The following is a 19186-nucleotide window of genomic DNA, read 5'->3' as shown; positions in this document are numbered from 1 at the left end:
ACTATAACCCAAGTCTGTCAGAGTCGGAATTCAAGCACATAGCAGCAGGTCATTGCTTAATTAGAGCCAATCCAGGAGTTTTTCCCAATCAAAATTTATTCAACTACATTTTAATTATAAGAAATAACATTCACAAATCAGGCAACAATATTCATCTTTTATTTCTATACACTAACCACAGTCAACCCCATTTTATTCTGATCTCCATTTTCCAATTTCTCAATTGCCTTCCCTTTGGCATCTTTGTTTTTAAAAAAGCAAACAGAAAATTGATGTTTTTAAAAAAAAGTATGTCAGGCATTTTGCCCCAAATGCTGTGTGCTTTGGTGTACAAATTGCAGAATTATTTTATTGAAGCTTTCTCAATTTCAAAACATTAAAAGAGTCCTTTAAAAAGGCAATTATTATAGTAAATTAGTTTTTTTTTAATTTACAATGAGGTCACAGTTCATCACAAATAGCTTTAATTCAACATAGAAAACAAAGCTTCTAAATCTTACCATCTTTCTGACTAAGCACCAATATTCGGTGACTAGAGCATTCGCCAAGCTCCTCCACGTGCTCCAGAATTTTGCTCGAAGTACATAAAATCCTGAAGAAAAGTTGTGATCAATGTTTACTATTAATTGTTCTATTGCTTGTAAAATTTAGAAATGTTTCAAACTTAGCCAATATCATAGCCATTAAAATGATCCATGTCTCTAGGTACATAATATAAATACATTTATAACAGACACACAGGTGCTCCTTGACATGAAAAATCACAAGTCGAAATGATTTTGTTACCACCTACCAAACATCATAGCCTAGGCCACCTTAAATGTGCTCAGAACACTTACATAACATACAGCTACACCATTCAGAGGTAGGCACATTCAAAAATGTTGAATATTTGAAAAAAAACTTTTAAAATCATAAAATATAGCGATAATGACCATTGTAACTTCAAAAATCATAGGTCAGACCATCATAAGTAGAGGAGAATCTGTACATAAATACATATGCATATAAAGAGTAAATGATAACTTTTTATCACCAGTCCTCTGTTTCTTTATCCCAAAGAGAACAGCACTTAGTGCCTGTAATCAAGCAGAAGATGGCTAAAAGTGAGATCCTAGTCTTCTGAAATGAAAATGATGAACTTTGCTGAAAGTGTACACGTCTGATTGTCAAATGAGCACAGGATTAGATTGCACACTGCAATTGAAAATCCTATCACATTGATTGAGTACCAGTGTAATGCACAGCAAGAGAAGTGATGGAAGAGAATTTCACATAAATGTAGGATTCAGATAGTTTTTAAATAAAAGGAAAACCTTTCGGGATGGATGCATTGCTTTAAAATTTAATGTCCTCGGGCTAATTAACTACTGCTTTTTGAAGCAGCACGAGAAAGAACAAAATGTCCTACAGGAGTAGATTAAAGAAATTGGTGGAAAACAAGGCAGTATTCAAGAAAGAACATCAGGCATCTTAAAATGTGTTCAAATTGCTTTTGTACAAGGACACTGGCTGGCAATTAAGATAGCCAGAGAGAATTACTGTATGACGTGATGCCAATAAATGAAAATAATCTCAAGCATAGAAATAAATGAACACTTAATATTCACAAATTTTCAGGAATAGGATTGTAGCTGGTGGGAGTGAGAGTTGAAGTTCAGGCCTCCAATATTCTTACAATGAGAAGAGAAAAAAAAAATCAGTATGAGGCACAGAATCCTGGATGATAAAAGATATGGAAGGTCAACATTTGCAAAATACACATAATTGATATAAAATATTGAAATAAAAAGCGATGTGTGTGTATATTTTATTAATAATATTTGCAGGTAACATAAAAGAGAACACCAACATTTTGTGAAATAGTATTTGTTGTCTTAAGAGAAAAGTGAGAAACAAGTACAAAACACATTATAAAAACTAGGGAATGAAAGTCCATTAAAAAAAAACACTTCCAATTATTCATTACAAAGGAAAATGCTATGAATGTCACCCAGGGCCTATGCCAGACTATTTTGCACCCGAGGTAAGGCCAACTACTTGTACCCTCCAAAAAATTTTTGCCAACTTTGACTTACAAAAAAAAAACATGTTTATCTCTGCCAAGGACCACACAACTTTTTTTTTTTAACTTCACACTCCTTTATGTCTATGTACCTTCCAGTGTCCATTTTTCCCACAAGAATGATGTCACTGGAAAATAACAGAACTCTACAAAATCCTTAAAACTGGAAGGACAAACAAACCAACGTCAGAGTAGTTTCCTAGACTGAAGCCTTAAGCATTGAGTCCCAGGTTATACATAGTCAGGCAAGCTGCATTACTTGCACGATTGGCATCGGAATTACAAAAATGACCCCCAAGCTCCATCATGGAATGAGATTATGATGCAGAGAGAGGAATGCTCCATGACAAAATGCAACATCTTCACCAACTCAATCACCTGGGTTCAATCCTGAGTGGAGCTTGCACATCCTCCGACAAGGGTTTTTGCTGGATGCTCCAGTTTCCTCTCAGCCCAATAACATGCCAACTTGTAGGCAACTATGCATTGACCTCAGAGTAAAGGTAAGGGAGTTGATGGGAATGCGTAAATGGAAACTCTGGATCATGACCACTCAATGTGTTGGGAATCTCAAAGACAATCACAAATGCCTTAAACAAGCTGCAGGAATAGATCATATTACAACTACTCACCCCATCTGCCACCCCCCCACTCCATTCGTGGAAGAGTCATAGTTGGCATGTTTGTTTCTGGAGTCGACATTTTGGCATCAACAGTTTGGCACCAGATATTTTGGTGCTCACATTTGGTGACAGACATGGGATTTAATTAAATATAATGAATATAAAATTATTAAGTCATTATAATTTTAATTAAATATAATAGAATATTAAATTATTAACATTGAATTTTGTCAATAAACATTGATTAAGTCAAAATCGTGGGCAAGATCTTGTAAATACTCTAATGGTTCTTTCTTTCCATAGGAAGACACTATCTTCAGGATTCTTTGTTCCACACAAATATTTATTCATCTTGTGTTATGGGGAGTAGTGGGGTATAAGTTGTTCATAATAAGCATCTCTTTCTCTTTGAACTTTCCTTATACCTTCGATGAACTTCCCCATTGAACTTTCCTAACTCTGTGTTAATTTGTCTGTGAGCTGCATCTGCGTGCTTGATGGTTTTATCCTTTCCACTTAAGGTCCTCTCATAAAGATTCCAGAAATCTATAGGAAACAGTGCTGGGCATCTTCTGTTCCTATTTCATTGTTCAATGTAATTATCTTCAAACCAATGTAAAAGTCCCTGGAGTTGATCAGGCAAAAAATCTTCAAGTGCATCAAATGTCATTTATTGGCACAAAACCAAGAGAGAGGATCATTTTAGCTTTGAGGATGACGTCTGCATTGCTATTATAGTACTGACTTGCTCCTATTTACTTTAGATGCTTATAAAAATTATGACCCAAATGATAGAAGCAGCCTTTTAATTCCATCCCTGGAAAAGCATTGTTCATTGCTAATATGGCAACTTGTTCAAAGTCACATACTAAGTTTTTTTGGGGTAATGCTCGGCAAGATGCTTTAACTCTAATAAAAAGTTCAAACAGCTTGATGTTTCAAACCTTTGTTTGAAAGCAATTCTTAAATAAAGGAATGAACTCCAGCATGGTTTTGGCCAATATTACATATACTTATGAAAACAAAGGTGGGCCAGGTTAAAGGTTCCATCAGCATACCAGATATCAGAATCTACAAGGATTTCTTCACACCACTTTTTCCTACCAAAAATCAAAATCCACTTTCAGATGGCTCTATCTTAGAGTAGAAATGGTTCATTTCCATTGTAAGTTTCGTAACTCCTGTCTATCATCCCCTCAGCCTCCTGAATGATCTGAAGTTCATCCAACTCCAGCTCCAATTCCCTAACTTGGTTTGTAAGGATCTAGATTCATTTGACAAATCATTTCACCATTTTTCATATGGATTCGTTCCCTGCATGTATCCTTATTTTCACACCGCCAAAACACAATCAAATCATCCGTCTTACTGCACTTGTCAAAAAGTAAAGATAACCATTATGGGGGAATTTCTCTTTACCTCTTGTACTCAAAATGCCAGCCATTGTAGGATGAAATAGCACACTAAAACCTGATGATCATCAAAGTTACCGTCAAGTGCACTGTGAGAGGTCTCAAATGCAAATATCCATCAAAGATTACAATTTTACATATCACTATATAATCATTTAAATCGTGATTATATAATAAATCACATGAACCCAAGTGATTATTTGTAATATCAAGTATAATAAATGATCACCTGTATAATCCCATCTAAAATAATTATGAGACAATAAATCCCAAAAATGTTTTCCTCTCCCCATAGATGCAGACTGATGTGTTGCTCATTGATTCCAGCATCTCTGCAAACCTCCCAACTTCATTCCTCCTCTCCCTGCGGGAGGGATAGTGTTACCCTGGGAAGAGGTTGTTACTGGGGTCATTATCTCAGTAGAAGGGGGCGAAAATGCTACAAAAAGCCCTTGTTTGCCAGGGGAGCAGTTTCCCGGGGGAAGGGAGTTTCTTCAATTCCAGTGATTCGGTCTCTCGGCAGGCAGTGCGGTAGGACAGAGTCAGCCAGCAGATGGTGAGTGGGGCGATCAGGGAGCCGGGCCTGGATACACTCTGTGCGGGGAGTCTGTCCATTCACTAACTGCTTCCTAAATGTTAGTGCCAAAATGTGGGCACCAAAATGTCCTAGACTCATTGGTTTCAGTAGCCAGAACCCAGAAAACAAACAAAATTAAATCACCCTTGATCCCAAAGCCTGAAATGAAGTGGAAATAGACAGCAGAAAACAATTGTTTTCTTATAGTCAGAAATATAATCAAGCAGCAAATAAAACTAACCAAAGGTGGAGTGAGACCTTGGTAGAAAGAACGGCAGGGTTTTGAAAGTTGTGTAGTAACAGCATATGCATAAATCCTTGAAAGAGGCATATTGAGAGAATGGTTGAAGCATATGGGGTTCAGAGACTCTTAAATAAAAGGCATAGATTGCAAAAGCAGCAAAGCTATTTTGAACAAGTATAAAACTCTTAAGCCACATCTTGTGTATTGCAAACAATGCTGGTCACATTTTAGGAAGGAACCAAAAATGATATCAGCTCAGTAGGATATTGGCCTGAATGTTATCATGGAGAGACTACACAGAACAATGCAGCAGACTAATCAAATTGCAGAGTGAGAAAGATACACAGGAGCAGGAGAAATTAAAGCAAAGCAGGGACAGAGCGGAGTGCCCATTGTGTGTGTGGCTCAGTATAGGAGTGGGAATTTGAGGCTTTGGTTCACGAGGCTTCAGTGAGCAGAGGTTAAGGAGAAGGTGCTGGCATGAGGCAAGCTAAGGTCAGGTTTTTCATAGTGAGAATGGCAGCAAAGGCAGGGACATGCTCCTCTTGCAGATTGTGGGTAGTTAGGGAAGCCAACAGTATCCCTATCAACGTCATCTGTGAGAAATGCATCTAGATCCTTACAAACCAAGTTAGGGAATTGGAGCTGGAGTTAGATGAACTTCAGATCATTCAAGAGGCTGAGGGGGTGATAGACAGGAGTTGCACACTGAAGAGGCAGGAGGAGGGTAGCTGGATGACATTCAGGGAAGAGAAAGGGAACAAGCAGTCAGCGCACGGCACTGTGGCCATTCCTCTCAGTAACCACTACTGCCTGGGGTAGTGGGGTGAGGGGAGGGGGAAGAAGAGAGACAAGTCACAGCAGTCACATCTCTGGCGTAGAGTCTGGTCTTGTGGCTAAGAAAGGAAGAAAGGAGAAGAGGTGAACTGTAGCGATAGGGGATTCCATAGTTAGGGGGATAGATAAGAGGTTCTGTGGAAGAGAGAGAATCCTGGATGGTATGTTGCCTTCCTGCTGCCAGAGTCCAAGATATTTCCAGTCACTCTCAGGGGGGAGGGTGAGCAGCCAGATGTCATAGTTCATGTAGGGACCAAAGGCATGGGGAGGAAGGGTGATGAAATCTTGCAAAGAGAGTTCAGAAAATGAGGCACCAAGTTGAAGGACAGGACCGCCAGAGTTGTCATCTCAAGATTGCTACCCTTGCCATGTGCTTGTGAGGTTAGAAATAGGAGGATACTGCAGCTTAAAATGTGGCTAAAGAGATGGCGCAGGAGGGAGGGCTTCAGGTTTGTAGATCATTGGGTTCTCTTCCAGGGAAGGTTGGGCATGTTCCAATAGGGCAGTTAGCATCTGAAGTGGAGGGGGATTAATACCCTTGTGGGAAGGTTTGCTCATGCTGATCCTTTTTTTTAGAAAAACTAGATTTGCAGGGGGATGAAACCAGAGTGGCAGAGCAGATGGTGGAGTGAAGGAGGGAAAAGATTATTTGAATACTTCATGTAAAGTCAGAAATCAAAAGTTTGCATGTGATTGATGAAAGTGTTCTAGGGTGCAAGGAGTATTGTAGGAAAGCCAGACTTTTGGATTGGCACAGGGAGTTAGAATGTTGCTAGGAGTTACAGGAAAAGATTAAACAGGTTAGGACTTTACTCTCTGGAACAAAGAAGAATGAGGGGAGATTTGATATGGGTATACAAAATTGTGAGGGCTATAGATAAATGAAAGTAGGTTTTTTTCCACTAAGGTTAGGTGAGATGCAAACTAGAGGACATGGGTTAAGGGTGCAAGAGGAAAAGTTTCTGTGGAACATTAAGGGAACTTTGCACAGAGTTCTGGGAGTGTAGAATGAGCTGCCAACTCCATGGTGAATGTGGGCTCACTTTTCGCATTTAAGAAAAGTTTAAACAGGTACATGGATGGGAGAGATATGGAGGGCTTTGGACTGGGTGTTGGTCAGTGGAATTGCGCAGAGTAATAGTTTGCACAGACTAGAAGGGCTGAAGGGCCTGTTTTCTTTGCTGTAATGTTCTATGGTTATACACCTGTTCCTGAAACAAAGGTTTAGAGAAAACTTGATACAAGATTTTGAATAATTTAACAAAGGTAAAGAGAGGGACATTTTCTTATTAACTGACAACTTAAGGAACAGAACTAAAAGATACAAGCAAGATGCAAAGAAGTTTTACGTCCTGGAGATCACAGTCTCTGGGGGGGATCCTGATAAATATTGAAGGGGTCCTCAAAAAAGCAATAGGCAAAGAGAGGGAAAACAGTGGAGGAAATTGTGACCAACAGGTTACTCTATAAGGATCTGACAGAAGATTGACCAAATGACTACAACAACTTTTCACTGTATTGATCTGTAAGAGGTGGAAATCATGGAATTTAGACCTGGTAGCATCTTGTCCTAACTCTAATCAGAAAAGGGCAATGACCAAAAAATTAACATTGCTGTGCCCACTGTGAAATCTGCTGCAAATTTACTGGACCAAATGTCATCTGTGCAATAGTAGACCAATGGATACTTGTCCCGCCCCAAAGTTATCATGTCTTATCCCAGGAATACTAGCACCCCAGTCTAAAACAGGCACTGAATGCAACTGCATTCTACTGTTTTTCTGTCATTCTTCCCTTCCCACAATGCCAACTTCTATGTTATTTCCACTTACCACAAGTATGCATGCTCCAAGAAGGACAGCTTTAATTTTAACATCCAAATCCATAGGAAACTGAATTCCAAAGTTGTCAGTATCTGTGAAATATTCACGAACAAGACCTGACCATTGCTTTGAGATCTTGCCAATAACACTGGTCTCGTCACGACTTAGAACCTAGTAGGAATCACCAAAAGCATTTTCATTGCAAGATAAATATTATTGATTTCACCCTGCCAACTTCCATTATTTCAATTAATATCATGCAGCTACTATTGAACATAATCTTCCTACTCCCAGCAGGGCCAGCTTCTGCCTAAAAATACATCAATTTTGCTTATTCATTAGTCTTGAGCACTTATTCTCAACCCTATTTTATTTAATTACTTTACCCCAGACCACCTACAACAAACCGGCAGGGGGTTGCTTGTGAGCTCAAGTTCCTCCCAGACCACTGATGGGGCCTTTGTTTTGTTTTGGTGGGAAATTTTAAGATTTTTGTCATAAAATTTGCCTTTCAAAAATCTTACTTCACACGTTACATGTTCTGTCAGTAATATTATTCTTTGTCAAAGATGACATAAAACAAACGGAGACCACAAATTCAGAAATATTGCGCTCATACGTTTTCCTTCTAAGAAAAGGCAGCAACACCACATTGAATACATATGCTTCACTGACATGAGAATTCCTGTCCAGCCTCTTCAGATCCCCCAAGATTTCATGAGCTTAAACAGGAAGGCAGAGCTATTTAAATTTTACCTTTGCATTATTTAATCCCTCCCACCTCATTACACATCTTAGAGTCGGGTTGGCTGTTAAAATTGGATTCTATTTAGCAGATTCATCATAGCAAACAAAATGAAGGTTTTGTGAGAGTCAATACTGACGATCAGTGAAGTTAATGTTCAGTAGGTGCACTTACTTCAAAGTTGACATCACCAAGACAACTGAATGCCAAGCAGGGACCTTTAATTTTCAACACGGTTTCGTGTCTTTCATTCTGGATGCTCATTTTAGGTATAAAAGGGTGCCATTCCTGGACAACATAGCCAATGGTTTTTCCTGGTGGTGCCTGAACTTCCATCTGCAAGAGGAAATATTTTAATATTCAGCAACGATTGAGCAATGTTACTTGGATAAAGTTGATTTAAAAGCTTATAGGAAGTTTTTACGATCAATTGAATATGAAGAACAAACGTGTCAGAATTAAAGGTAAAGGTTCCATTATTGTCATGTAATACAACATTTAGAATGTAACATACATGAAATTATTTAACTTTTGTCTGCTGTAAGGCAGACAGAGAGTCACCACTTTGTCCAGAGCTCCTCACAGAAACCTACAACACCTGGTGCTCCTAAGCGGCTTCCCTCCAAGAATTGACCAGGCCTGAGTCTGCTTAGATTCTGAGATCAGACAATCTTAAGCATATTCAGGTTATTAGGCTTCCCTGCCTAATAGTCAATTTAAATTACAATCTTTTGGCTATTTAATTGTTTCCTTGTAATCATAAATCTACTCAGCTCTGGATTATGTTCATGGTCTTCATTTATTTGGCCTTTTTCTTATTTCTTCCAAGCTTCCACTATCCCACCCAATTCAACCTTCCATCTCTTTGTTAATCAAACTGAGCACATCACAATATCCTCCTCTCAACTTATTGTTTGGCAAGAGTAACTATTTCAGGAATTTTCAATTCCCTCAACTTCTTTCTTCATACAAGTTGCAGTGATTACTTGAATGGTTAATATAACTTTTTAATAAAAATATTTCCAACCAGACCAGGAAGCTTCAGTTTGCTGAACCCTTACAAATATTAAAATTCTAGAAAACATCTGATTGAAAAAAATCTTGCCAAGAATACAGTATTTTGTTTCATAGTTTAGAACCTATTACTGTATAGCGTATGCACTAAAATGAATAAGAAATCACAGGATGCAGAGCTGAAATCACCTCCCCTCTGAATTCTCTATCCCTACTTCCACTCTGACCTCTCTTTCTGTGGTTTCAATCACTGTTATAACAGGGGATAATGAAAGCTTGAGGAACAATACTTCATGCTCCATTTGAGCAGTCTGCAACCTTATGCATTCAACATGGAATTCTCCAATTTAGGGGAGGTAGGTCATAAATTAGATCAGCCATGATCGTATTGAATGGTGGACCAGGCTCGATGGGCCATTTTTGGCCTACTCCTGTTCCTACTTCCTATGTTCCTAGGCCTTTTCAGCCTGTCATCGAGTTGTCCTGATTTTCCTTGCGTGCCCTAAAGAAGTTCTCCTCTAGCGTTTTCACAACCATCACAGGATCTTCAGACTTCAGTGTTCCACTTCCTATTTGCATAGTCCAGCCTGCTGTCCCACAAACTATCAGCAAGACGATGCACAGAATAACCTTCTACAGAATGCCACATTACGTCATCTGGTGTTAAACAGGTAAATCTGCAGATGCTGAGGTCAAGTGCAATACACAAATATGCTGGAGAAACTCAGCAGCTCATGTAGCATTTATAGGAAGTAAAAACTACCCAATGTTTTAGGCCCATTTAATCAGAAAATGTGGATAAACAGGTTGACAATTTGGCAAGGAAACAGGTCAAATGAAGGACATTTGTTTTTTTTTAAATATTTATAAATTTTTAAACCACAATAATAGTTACATAACATTGAATTTTAAATTATTTCAAAAGAAGTTATACATATGGTATATATTATCCCACCTCCATCCCCCCCAACCCATCCACCCCTAAAAGAAAAAAAAATCAAAAAATATTGAAGAATGCCAAGAAAATAAAACATTTATACAGTAAAGTCTATTGGAGGTTTCCAAGAAGTGAGGTTTTCAGAAAATCAATCATACATACAAACCAACATTTTCTAACTATGGCCTTCATATTTTCCAAAAGAATTATATTTATCTTGCAGATTATAAGTAATTTTCTCTAGTGGTATACAATACAAATTTCTGCATGCTATCTTTCCATGCCTAAATCTATTTCTGACTTCCATGATATTGCTATACATATAAAGCAATTACATAAATTCAATTTGATAAATAATTAATTTTAATTTTGGCCTTACAGCCTGAACATTACTCAATAAAAATAACATCAGATCCTGTGGGAATTTTACCCCATAAATATGCCCAAAAAAATGACCAAAATTGTCTACATTTGTTCTTTTCATTGGTTTATTGACCTCTATAAAATTTTCCAGCTCATAAGTGAAGGTGGAGTTTCAGAAGAGAGCTGGATGATTACTGTATCTGGTTTTGACTAACACGATTTTGTCTTGATATCTGATGAGCCTTTAGAACCAGTTTTGATTGATATTGGGAAAAGTAGAAATGTTCCTTCTCCTGAATTGGCCTGGAGTATTTTTTTTTCTTTTAAAGCAGATTTCTGTGACTGGATTCAGATTGAGAAGCTTTGTGAGGCATGATACAGAAGCACAATCAATTTTGGGACAGTTATTCCCTATCGACAATCTTCCCTATCACATAATTTGGGTTTCCTTCAAAGGGAACACTCATTTGATTATCAGATTAACCATAGCTACACAACAACAAAGAGCAGAGGGGAAAAAAAAAAGATGCTACTGCACCTCCCCTTCCAAGTATCTTGGAGCTGCAGTTTATAAACTTGGAGCAGAAATTCTTAGACAAGCCACAATCTTTCCTTAAGATCATTTGAATCAATATTAAAAGATCACTTCTATTGCACTATTCAGAAAACAAATTGTTGCTCAGAATTCAGCCTCTGAACTACAAGGACGTTTGCTGGAATCTCATCAGAGCAAAACAGAAGCGAAAAGATAATGATGTGAAGCAGACAAAGTCACTCATCAACACAATTTTTTTTGAAGGTTTGACATACAGAAACAATCATTCTAAATACATTAATTAAACTTAAATTTCCAAAAAAGTACTGAAATAATTAATCCCTAATACTCTGCAAACCTTCTCCTCTATGACTCTATAGAGGTGGCCGGTCCAAGCTAATGCAGATTATTCAGGGACAGTAAATTGCCTGTCCAGAAACTGCTGGTAAAGTTCTAACTGTGTTAACCACATGCCTGGAAATCCTGAACTGCTACTGCTGCCTAACCTCCTGAGTAGATTTTGTGTTATTTTGGAATTATTATTGTTATGTATTGTTTTAGAAAGTAAAAGATCCTTTTGGTGTCAGAGCAGAATTCAGTTTCCACCTTCTGGGAAGTAAAGTTAAGACAATCGAGATTAAAATAACCAAGAAATAACAAAAACTTCACAAAGTTTTCCCCCTTTAGATGAACAGATTATGTAATTGTCATAGATAAATTACATATTCCAAGATTTCAGCTGGTATAAAGTTAAAACCTTGTATTTTTGATTCTTGTTGATTTTGTACCTGTTTCTTTTATTTTTAAACTTTATTTAAAATTTTATGACATGAATAAAATAAAAATTACATTTAAAGAAATAATAAAAAAGATAATAAAAATGAGAATACTACATCATTAAACTACACAAATTAACCCCCCCAATAATTATAACACAACATTAATCATCTAATTTAAAATTAGTCCAACCCTCCCCCCAAAATAAAGACTGAATAATTAATTAACAAGGTTGTAAATAAAATTAAAAAAAAACCCACTTACAAAATAAAGATAAAACTTAACAACAAAAAAACTAACAACAAAAAAAATATCAATACTAAAATAATACCCTTAAACATATATTTAAATCAAACATAATACATGTATTTAACAAATGAAATCCACTTTAAAACTAAGTTCAAATATTAAAATCATATATCAACCACATATCTGTTATACAAAAAAATCATAATTAATAATACATAAATACAGAATTTCCATTAATACCAAGTTTCCTTTATAATTCGAGAGAACAAAAACATCCCTTAGAAAAACAATCAGATAAACTTTTTATTCCCTTCCCCTCCCCTTATATAAGAAAAAAAAATTCAAACTCATAAAATTCTCCATATTCTTCATTTATTACATCTTCAAAATTCTCTATCGAAATTAACTTAATTTTATTAAACTCTTCTCCCTCAATGTATTTGTACTTAATTTTCTTCTTTTTCTTCTTATCACCTTTCCCCTCATCTTCCTCTTCATCTAATTCAACATCCTCAATTTTTGACTTATTAACTTCTGTGACATCATCCTCTTAAAAAAAGAAAGAAAAAAGAGAAACCTCCCCCCAAAAAAGAGAAAAAAAGGAGAGAAAAAAACCTCCTAATTCCCTCTCAATTACAATCAGAAAACAAAAAGAGTTAAAAAAAATATTTATTAAAAAAAAATAATTAAAAAAAACCTTCACTTCTTAACCCAAAAATTAAAAAGAAAAAAAAACAGGTCGGAGGTCACAACTACCTCCTCCTGTTTAAACCGCCCAAAGCGGTAACTCCCCCAAAATATTGGGTGTGAGATAACTCACAGGTAGCTGATGACTTCTGGAAACTAGTGCCCACCCAGTTCCCTCTCCCAACTCCCATTTCATTAAACTATCATCATTATTTAAACTCTTCTCAAAAAAAAATAAAAGATTTATTTTTTTAAATCAACGTTACCACTTCGGTCACCATTGCTTCCATTTCTTTTAAAAATCTGGATCCCACCTTACATCTCTACTCTCTTTGGAGACCTTGAAGGACTACATCGTTCCTGAAACTGCATGATTGGTAGAGACTGAGCAAAGTCCATAACCTCTTTAGGATTGTCAAAGAACTTTGGCTAATTTCCATCCTAAAAAATCTTCAGTACCGCAGAATACCTGAATTTTGCCCTATGTCTTTTTTTCCACAACCGTTCTTTCACAGAATTAAATTCGCGTCGTAATAGCATAGTATTAAATCACCATCTTGAAGTTTTCTAAACATCAGGTGAACTCAAATATTCTAATAATAATAATGAATGATCCGAAACCAATCTAGCCTTATACTCCACAGATGTAACCCTATCCTGCAAATGTGCTGATATTAAAAAATAATCAATTCTAGAAAAAGAATTATGTCACGAGGAATAAAAAGAAAAACCTTTCTCTGTAGGATTAACTCTTCGCCAAATATCAATTAAATTCAAATTTGCCATCATATTAATCACTTGGATTGCCATCTTAGACTTCCTAATTACTCTTGAGTACTTATCCAATAAAGGCTCCAACACCACATTCAAATCTCCCCCAATCATCACATTAGAGTTTGATTGTCCAAGTAATAAAGACATATCCACAACAAAAGCTGTATCCTCAACATTAGGAGCATAAACATCAAGCAAAGTCCATGCCTCATTAAAGATTGTACAATTTAATTTTAATAATCTTCCACCATTTTTCTCTTCACTCTGTAACTGAAATGATAGATTCTTTTGTACCAAATTTGCCACACCTTTTGCCTTAGAATTAAATGAAGAATAAAAAACTTGCCCAACCCATTCTCGTTTGAGTTTCAAATGTTCCTTATCTATTAAATGAGTTTCCTTTGCCATTGCGACCACCGTTTCTTCCATTTCTTCCAGAAATCAAATTCCTTTCTTGCAGCTCTGCCCTCTTTGGAGACCGTGGAGGACTACGTCGTTCCTGGAATTGCGTAATTGGTAAAGACTGAGCAAAATCCATAGCTTCTTTAGGATTATCAAAGAACTTTGGTTGATATCCATCCTGAAAAATCTTCAGTACCGCAGGGTATCTAAATGTTGCCTTATATCCTTTTTTCCACAATAATTCTTTCACAGAATTAAATTCACGTCATTGAAACATAATTTCCTGACTCAAATCCGGATAGGAGAAAACACGATTACTCTGAACCATCAAAGGAGATTTGTTTTGCTGCGCATTTCTAATAGCCATACGTAAAATAGTCTCTCTATCACAGTAATTTAAACAGCGAACCAGAACAGGTCTTGGATTCTGTCCTGAAAAAGGTCTCCTTCTCAAAGCTCTATGAGCCCGTTCCAATATTAAACCTTCAGGAAACTTATCTTGTCCCAACACTTGTGGAATCCATTCAGTGAAAAATTTTCTTCGATCTGGCCCTTCTATGCCTTCTGGCAAGCCGACAATTTTCACATTATTCCGTCTGGATTGGTTCTCCAAATAATCAACCTTTATTGCTAAATTTTTATTCTGAATCTGTAATGTTTCAATTGTTTTATCCACATCTTGCAATTGATCTTGTACATCAGATAATCCTTGATCACACATCTCAAGTCTTTCAATAGTTTCGACTTTAAAAGCTCCATAATCAGCCATCTGTTGAGTATTGACATCCACCAATGCATTAATCTTAGAAGTAAGATTATTCATAGAATCACCTAAATGCATCATTGAAGAAAATATCTTATGTTCAAGACTCTTGAAAAGTATATCAACATCAGTAGATCCAGACATGGTGGGATTCTGCTGTTCTTGTGGAATCAGAGGACCTTCTATCCCTTCTTTTAATTTAATAGTTTTTCTTGCAGTTTGACTCTGTGTAAGAGCCCCTGCCACAGACCCCCCAGAAGTATCAGGAGGCTGATGATCAGGGTTATCTTTGATCCAAACCTCCTTTAAAAGCTTCATTACGTCAGTATCTGGAAGAGCTGTTATAACTGGTGGTATAGCAGTCAAATAACAACTTTTTAACTCTCCAACTGGTGGTGTCCCAGCTAATTCAGCAGTCAAAGTCTCAGTAGACGTTGTTTGAAATACTGGCATCTGGCCAGCCCTTTGTTCTAAAGGCAGCTGAAAACGACCTTCAGAAAGACTTACGGAATCAGAACGGAGCTCCAAGGCCGAATTCTTCGCTTCTTTTCCTGGATCCATTTCACGCTGAGTCGTGACTTTTTGTAAACAAGCAGGCTCAGATAATTTCGGAAAATATAATTTTTTAACAATCTGTTGATGTTTCCTTTTACGTTTTTTTAAACAAATGTACCATTAGGGATTAATTCAACACCTCATACTATTTATAAACTTTTTTAAAAAGTTTTAACGGGCACTTAAAGACAAAACAATAAGTTAGAGTCAGGAGAGGACTGGAAGGCACGTCTATTCCTTATGCCATCTTGCCATTCCCCCGTACCTGTTTCTTTAAGAGAACTATTGTTTGTAGTGTTACCATAGTGACTATGATGTAACATGTCATAATATCTGCCCCCAGCCACTAACAACTTGCTCATTATTCGAAAAGATGTGAAGCATGAGCACAAGAATTTATTTTTAATTTTGTATCTTTAAATACTTTTTATATCTCTTTAAAAGCTGTTTTTTTACATTTTTTGTATCATCATACAGTAAATGTTGTTATTCATATGAAAGTATTAATGTGAAGCTATGCAAAATGTTTAAACTTTTATCAACAAATTAAAACTACATCAAGCAAGAGGCACAGAGTTGATTTATTAAATTAAAGAGATCGAAATTTGGAATATCGTAGCTCACACTTTGAAACATTATACTTTGAAATTAGGATATATTAGAATAAGGAAAATGTTGTCTGTAGCTGGTACTAAAAATATAAGATGCCTCTCAATCAAAGGACTCCCTCAGAGGTTAGCATAGCTGTTATGGACCTTAACTATTTTGTTTTTTTACAGGACTGAACTTACTACAGAGGGGATTTAACAGCTGTAGTTGTGCAAGAAACCACTAGGGCACTTTGACAGCTGACAAAGGACTGAACATGCTCCAGGCGATTTGATAGCTGATAGGAGCTGTAGCAGCGATAAGCTGACACTAGGAAATGTTGATAGCTGTCAAAGCACGGGAACCACACACTAGAAGTTCGTGGCTCGCAGGAGGGCAAGCCTACAGCTGCTAACCTCTCCACCAATGGGGAGAACTGGAGCCTGCGCTAGGCAGCTTAAAAACCCCCAGAGTGCTAGTTCTGGAGAGGTTCATTGGTGGAGTGTGTGGGACAAACCAGTGCCTCTCCAGAAGGGCACTAGTGAACCCTAAGGAGGACTTTGGAGAGTCACTAGACCACTCAAGACAAGGTATTCAAAGGAGAGGACTCGCATGCCAGAAGGACACTTCTGAACCCTAAAGTAGGCTTTGGAAGTGTGACCAGGAGGTCATTGTGGAAATTCCTGGATAAAGGAAAATGAAGGGCAATGGTAGCTCATGTGAACCCCAAGGCAGTTGTGTTCCCCTGACAGACTTAACATGATTGATGTGGTTTTTTGTTTTTGATTTTGTGGGTTTATTTTTTGGAACTTTGGTGATTTTTGGGGCATTTCTGCCTGGTATGTAATGGTCTGGGGTTTTTATTCCACACTGTATAATATTCTGTTGTTGGTATTAAGGCTTGTGTTCAGGTGTTAAGTTTATTGAGTTAATTCTATTATTGCCAGTTTGGTTAATAAATGTTGCATTAAACTTAACTCATTTGTTTGTGTGCCTCCCAATTGCTGCTGGAGAGTGTAACATAAACCTATTACAACCCAGGATCTAATCCGCTGCTGTCTGAAAGGAGTTTGTACATTCACCCTGTGTCTGCATGGGTTTCCTCCGGGTGCTCCTGCTTCCTCCCACCAATCAAAACATATAGGGGTTGTAGGTTAATTGGGGTATTTAAGGCGGCACAGGCTTGTGGGCCGTATTTTAGATCTAAATTAAAAATTAAAATTAAAAACTTTTGATCTTTCTACATGAGAAAGACACAAACATCAGTTCAACTTTACTTTACACTCACCTGATGTAAACAACAAGGGCAGCAGCAAGAACCACATCCTAAAGGGCGTACAAGATGTATTACGGTTTGCCCAATATTATCCAAAATCTTTATGGTAAATGCCCTGTTGGATCCACAGCACATTCGATTGCAGAATTCGCTGTCTTCAACTGCATAATAAACTCTCTGCCCCAAACTGTTTTTCAGTTCGTACTTGTTTTTTGTCTCATATCCCACTAAGGCTGAAACACAAAACATCACATTTCAATTGACAAATCAAAAACAAACACAACTTGCATATGCAATGTCCTCCTAGCACACCATCAATGCCTCTCTCAAAGCCAACAATTATTGGCCTTGGGAAAAGAGACAGATGCACCTTCAGGAACTGCTGCAGTCCACGTACCGTCAGGTAACCAGATGCAGTATTATATCCTAGGATTTTAGTTCTATTGTAGGTCATGAACAAATGGGAGGGGAGCTTGCACGTAATGCACTTGCTGTCCTTGGCATACCAATGGTGGGCATAACATGTTCGAAAGGAGTTGCAAAAGAAGCCTTGGTGAAGTGGTGTATGGGATTAAGATTAGCAAATTATTGTCTTGGATGTTGTCAATGGTCTTGTGCATCATTGGATCTGAAGTCATCAGGCAAATGAACAAAATGTTTCATCATAGTCCCAGTGTCTTGTACTTTAAAGGCAACATTTAGACTGTCAGAAGGCAAAAAAAACCCATCATCACAGTTTATTCTGCCTCTGTCAGTTTTCAGAAACAGTGGTATCTGTGTCTTGGTTGAGTTAAATGTTTGGTCAATTATGACTCCTCAAAGAAGCAACTATTTGGGGATTTTCACAAGTATTGCCAGCAAATGCTGAGAAGAGCTAGCTGGATTGAATCTTGCTGGAGATAGCTACTGCCGACCACTTGTTTGTACTTGCCACTTGCCAGACTAAAACTGATGGTTAGGTTTTGCTTCACACTGATTGAGACTGCTCCAACCAAGAACTTGTGGATAGAACGGAACAAAGCAACCATGAGCAAACATCCTCCATTCGGACACCGTGAACACGGTAAAGTCAGTGAAAAAGCAACCAAAAACTGGAGCTGAGCATACTGCCTTGAGAAACTACTGCAGCAATGCCATAGCATAAGACATCTAGTAACAACAGAACATCTTTGGTCCTCACTTTAACTCCATCCCACATGGATGACTCTCGAAATCATGAGGACATAAACAGAGGATGAAATCTTATAGAAAGGGGAATGTATACACTTAATAAGGCTCTTAAAAACACTGATGTGCAGAGGGATGTGGGGGGTCCAGGTCCATAGCTCACTGAAAGTGGCCATGCAAGTAGATAGAGCAGTAAAGAAGGCATATGGTTTGCTTTGCTTCATTGGCAGGGTATAGAGTACCAGAGTAAGGAGAGTGAGGCTGCACTTACAGTACCATGTGCAATTCTGCTTGCCCCATTAAAGAAGGATGTGGAGGCTTTGGAAAGGGTACACAAGAGGCTTACCAAGATGTTGCCCAATTTAGTTTGGGGAGAGGTTGGGAACAACTTTGGTTGTTTTCTCTGAAGCTTCAGAGGCTGAGGAATGCCCTAAATAGAGATACACAAAATTATGAGAGACATTGATAGAGTGGACAGTCAAAAGCTTTTCCCCAGGACAAAAGCATCATGCACTAGAGGACATGTGTTTAAATGTGGTTGGGGGGGAGGGGGGGTGCAGGGAAGAAAAGCTTAAGAGATGTGAAGGGAATTTTTTTTTTTATATAAACACAGGGAGTGATTGGTGCTTGTATCGGGCTGCCAGGCATAGTGGTGGAAGCAGATACCGTAGTATCATTCAAAAAGCTTCTAGATAGAGACATGAATATGAAGGGGATGGAGGGATATCTGTGAAGTTCAGGCAGCAGTTGGCCTGTTTCCTGTGCTGTACTAT

The 19186-nt window shown here is 37.6% G+C and overlaps 1 protein-coding gene across 4 annotated transcripts in view; it reads right to left on the bottom strand.

Annotated features, from left to right (window-relative positions):
• Positions 1-19186, bottom strand: part of LOC138739185 (phospholipid scramblase 2-like) — a 63963-nt gene that overhangs the window by 728 nt on the left and 44049 nt on the right. For all 4 annotated transcript variants that reach the window (XM_069890747.1, XM_069890746.1, XM_069890744.1 and 1 more), the window contains 4 exons: positions 17259-17479; positions 8501-8662; positions 7591-7752; positions 501-592 (listed from right to left, as the gene is read on the bottom strand). In XM_069890747.1, the coding sequence (XP_069746848.1) occupies positions 533-592; positions 7591-7752; positions 8501-8662; positions 17259-17479 (605 nt within the window). In that variant the 3' untranslated portion in view covers positions 501-532. The remainder of the gene's footprint in view (positions 1-500; positions 593-7590; positions 7753-8500; positions 8663-17258; positions 17480-19186) is intronic.

This window comes from Narcine bancroftii, chromosome 7 (genome assembly GCF_036971445.1).
Source record: "Narcine bancroftii isolate sNarBan1 chromosome 7, sNarBan1.hap1, whole genome shotgun sequence".
Lineage (NCBI taxonomy): Eukaryota > Metazoa > Chordata > Chondrichthyes > Torpediniformes > Narcinidae > Narcine > Narcine bancroftii.
This window is presented reverse-complemented; position numbering and strand designations above follow the sequence as displayed.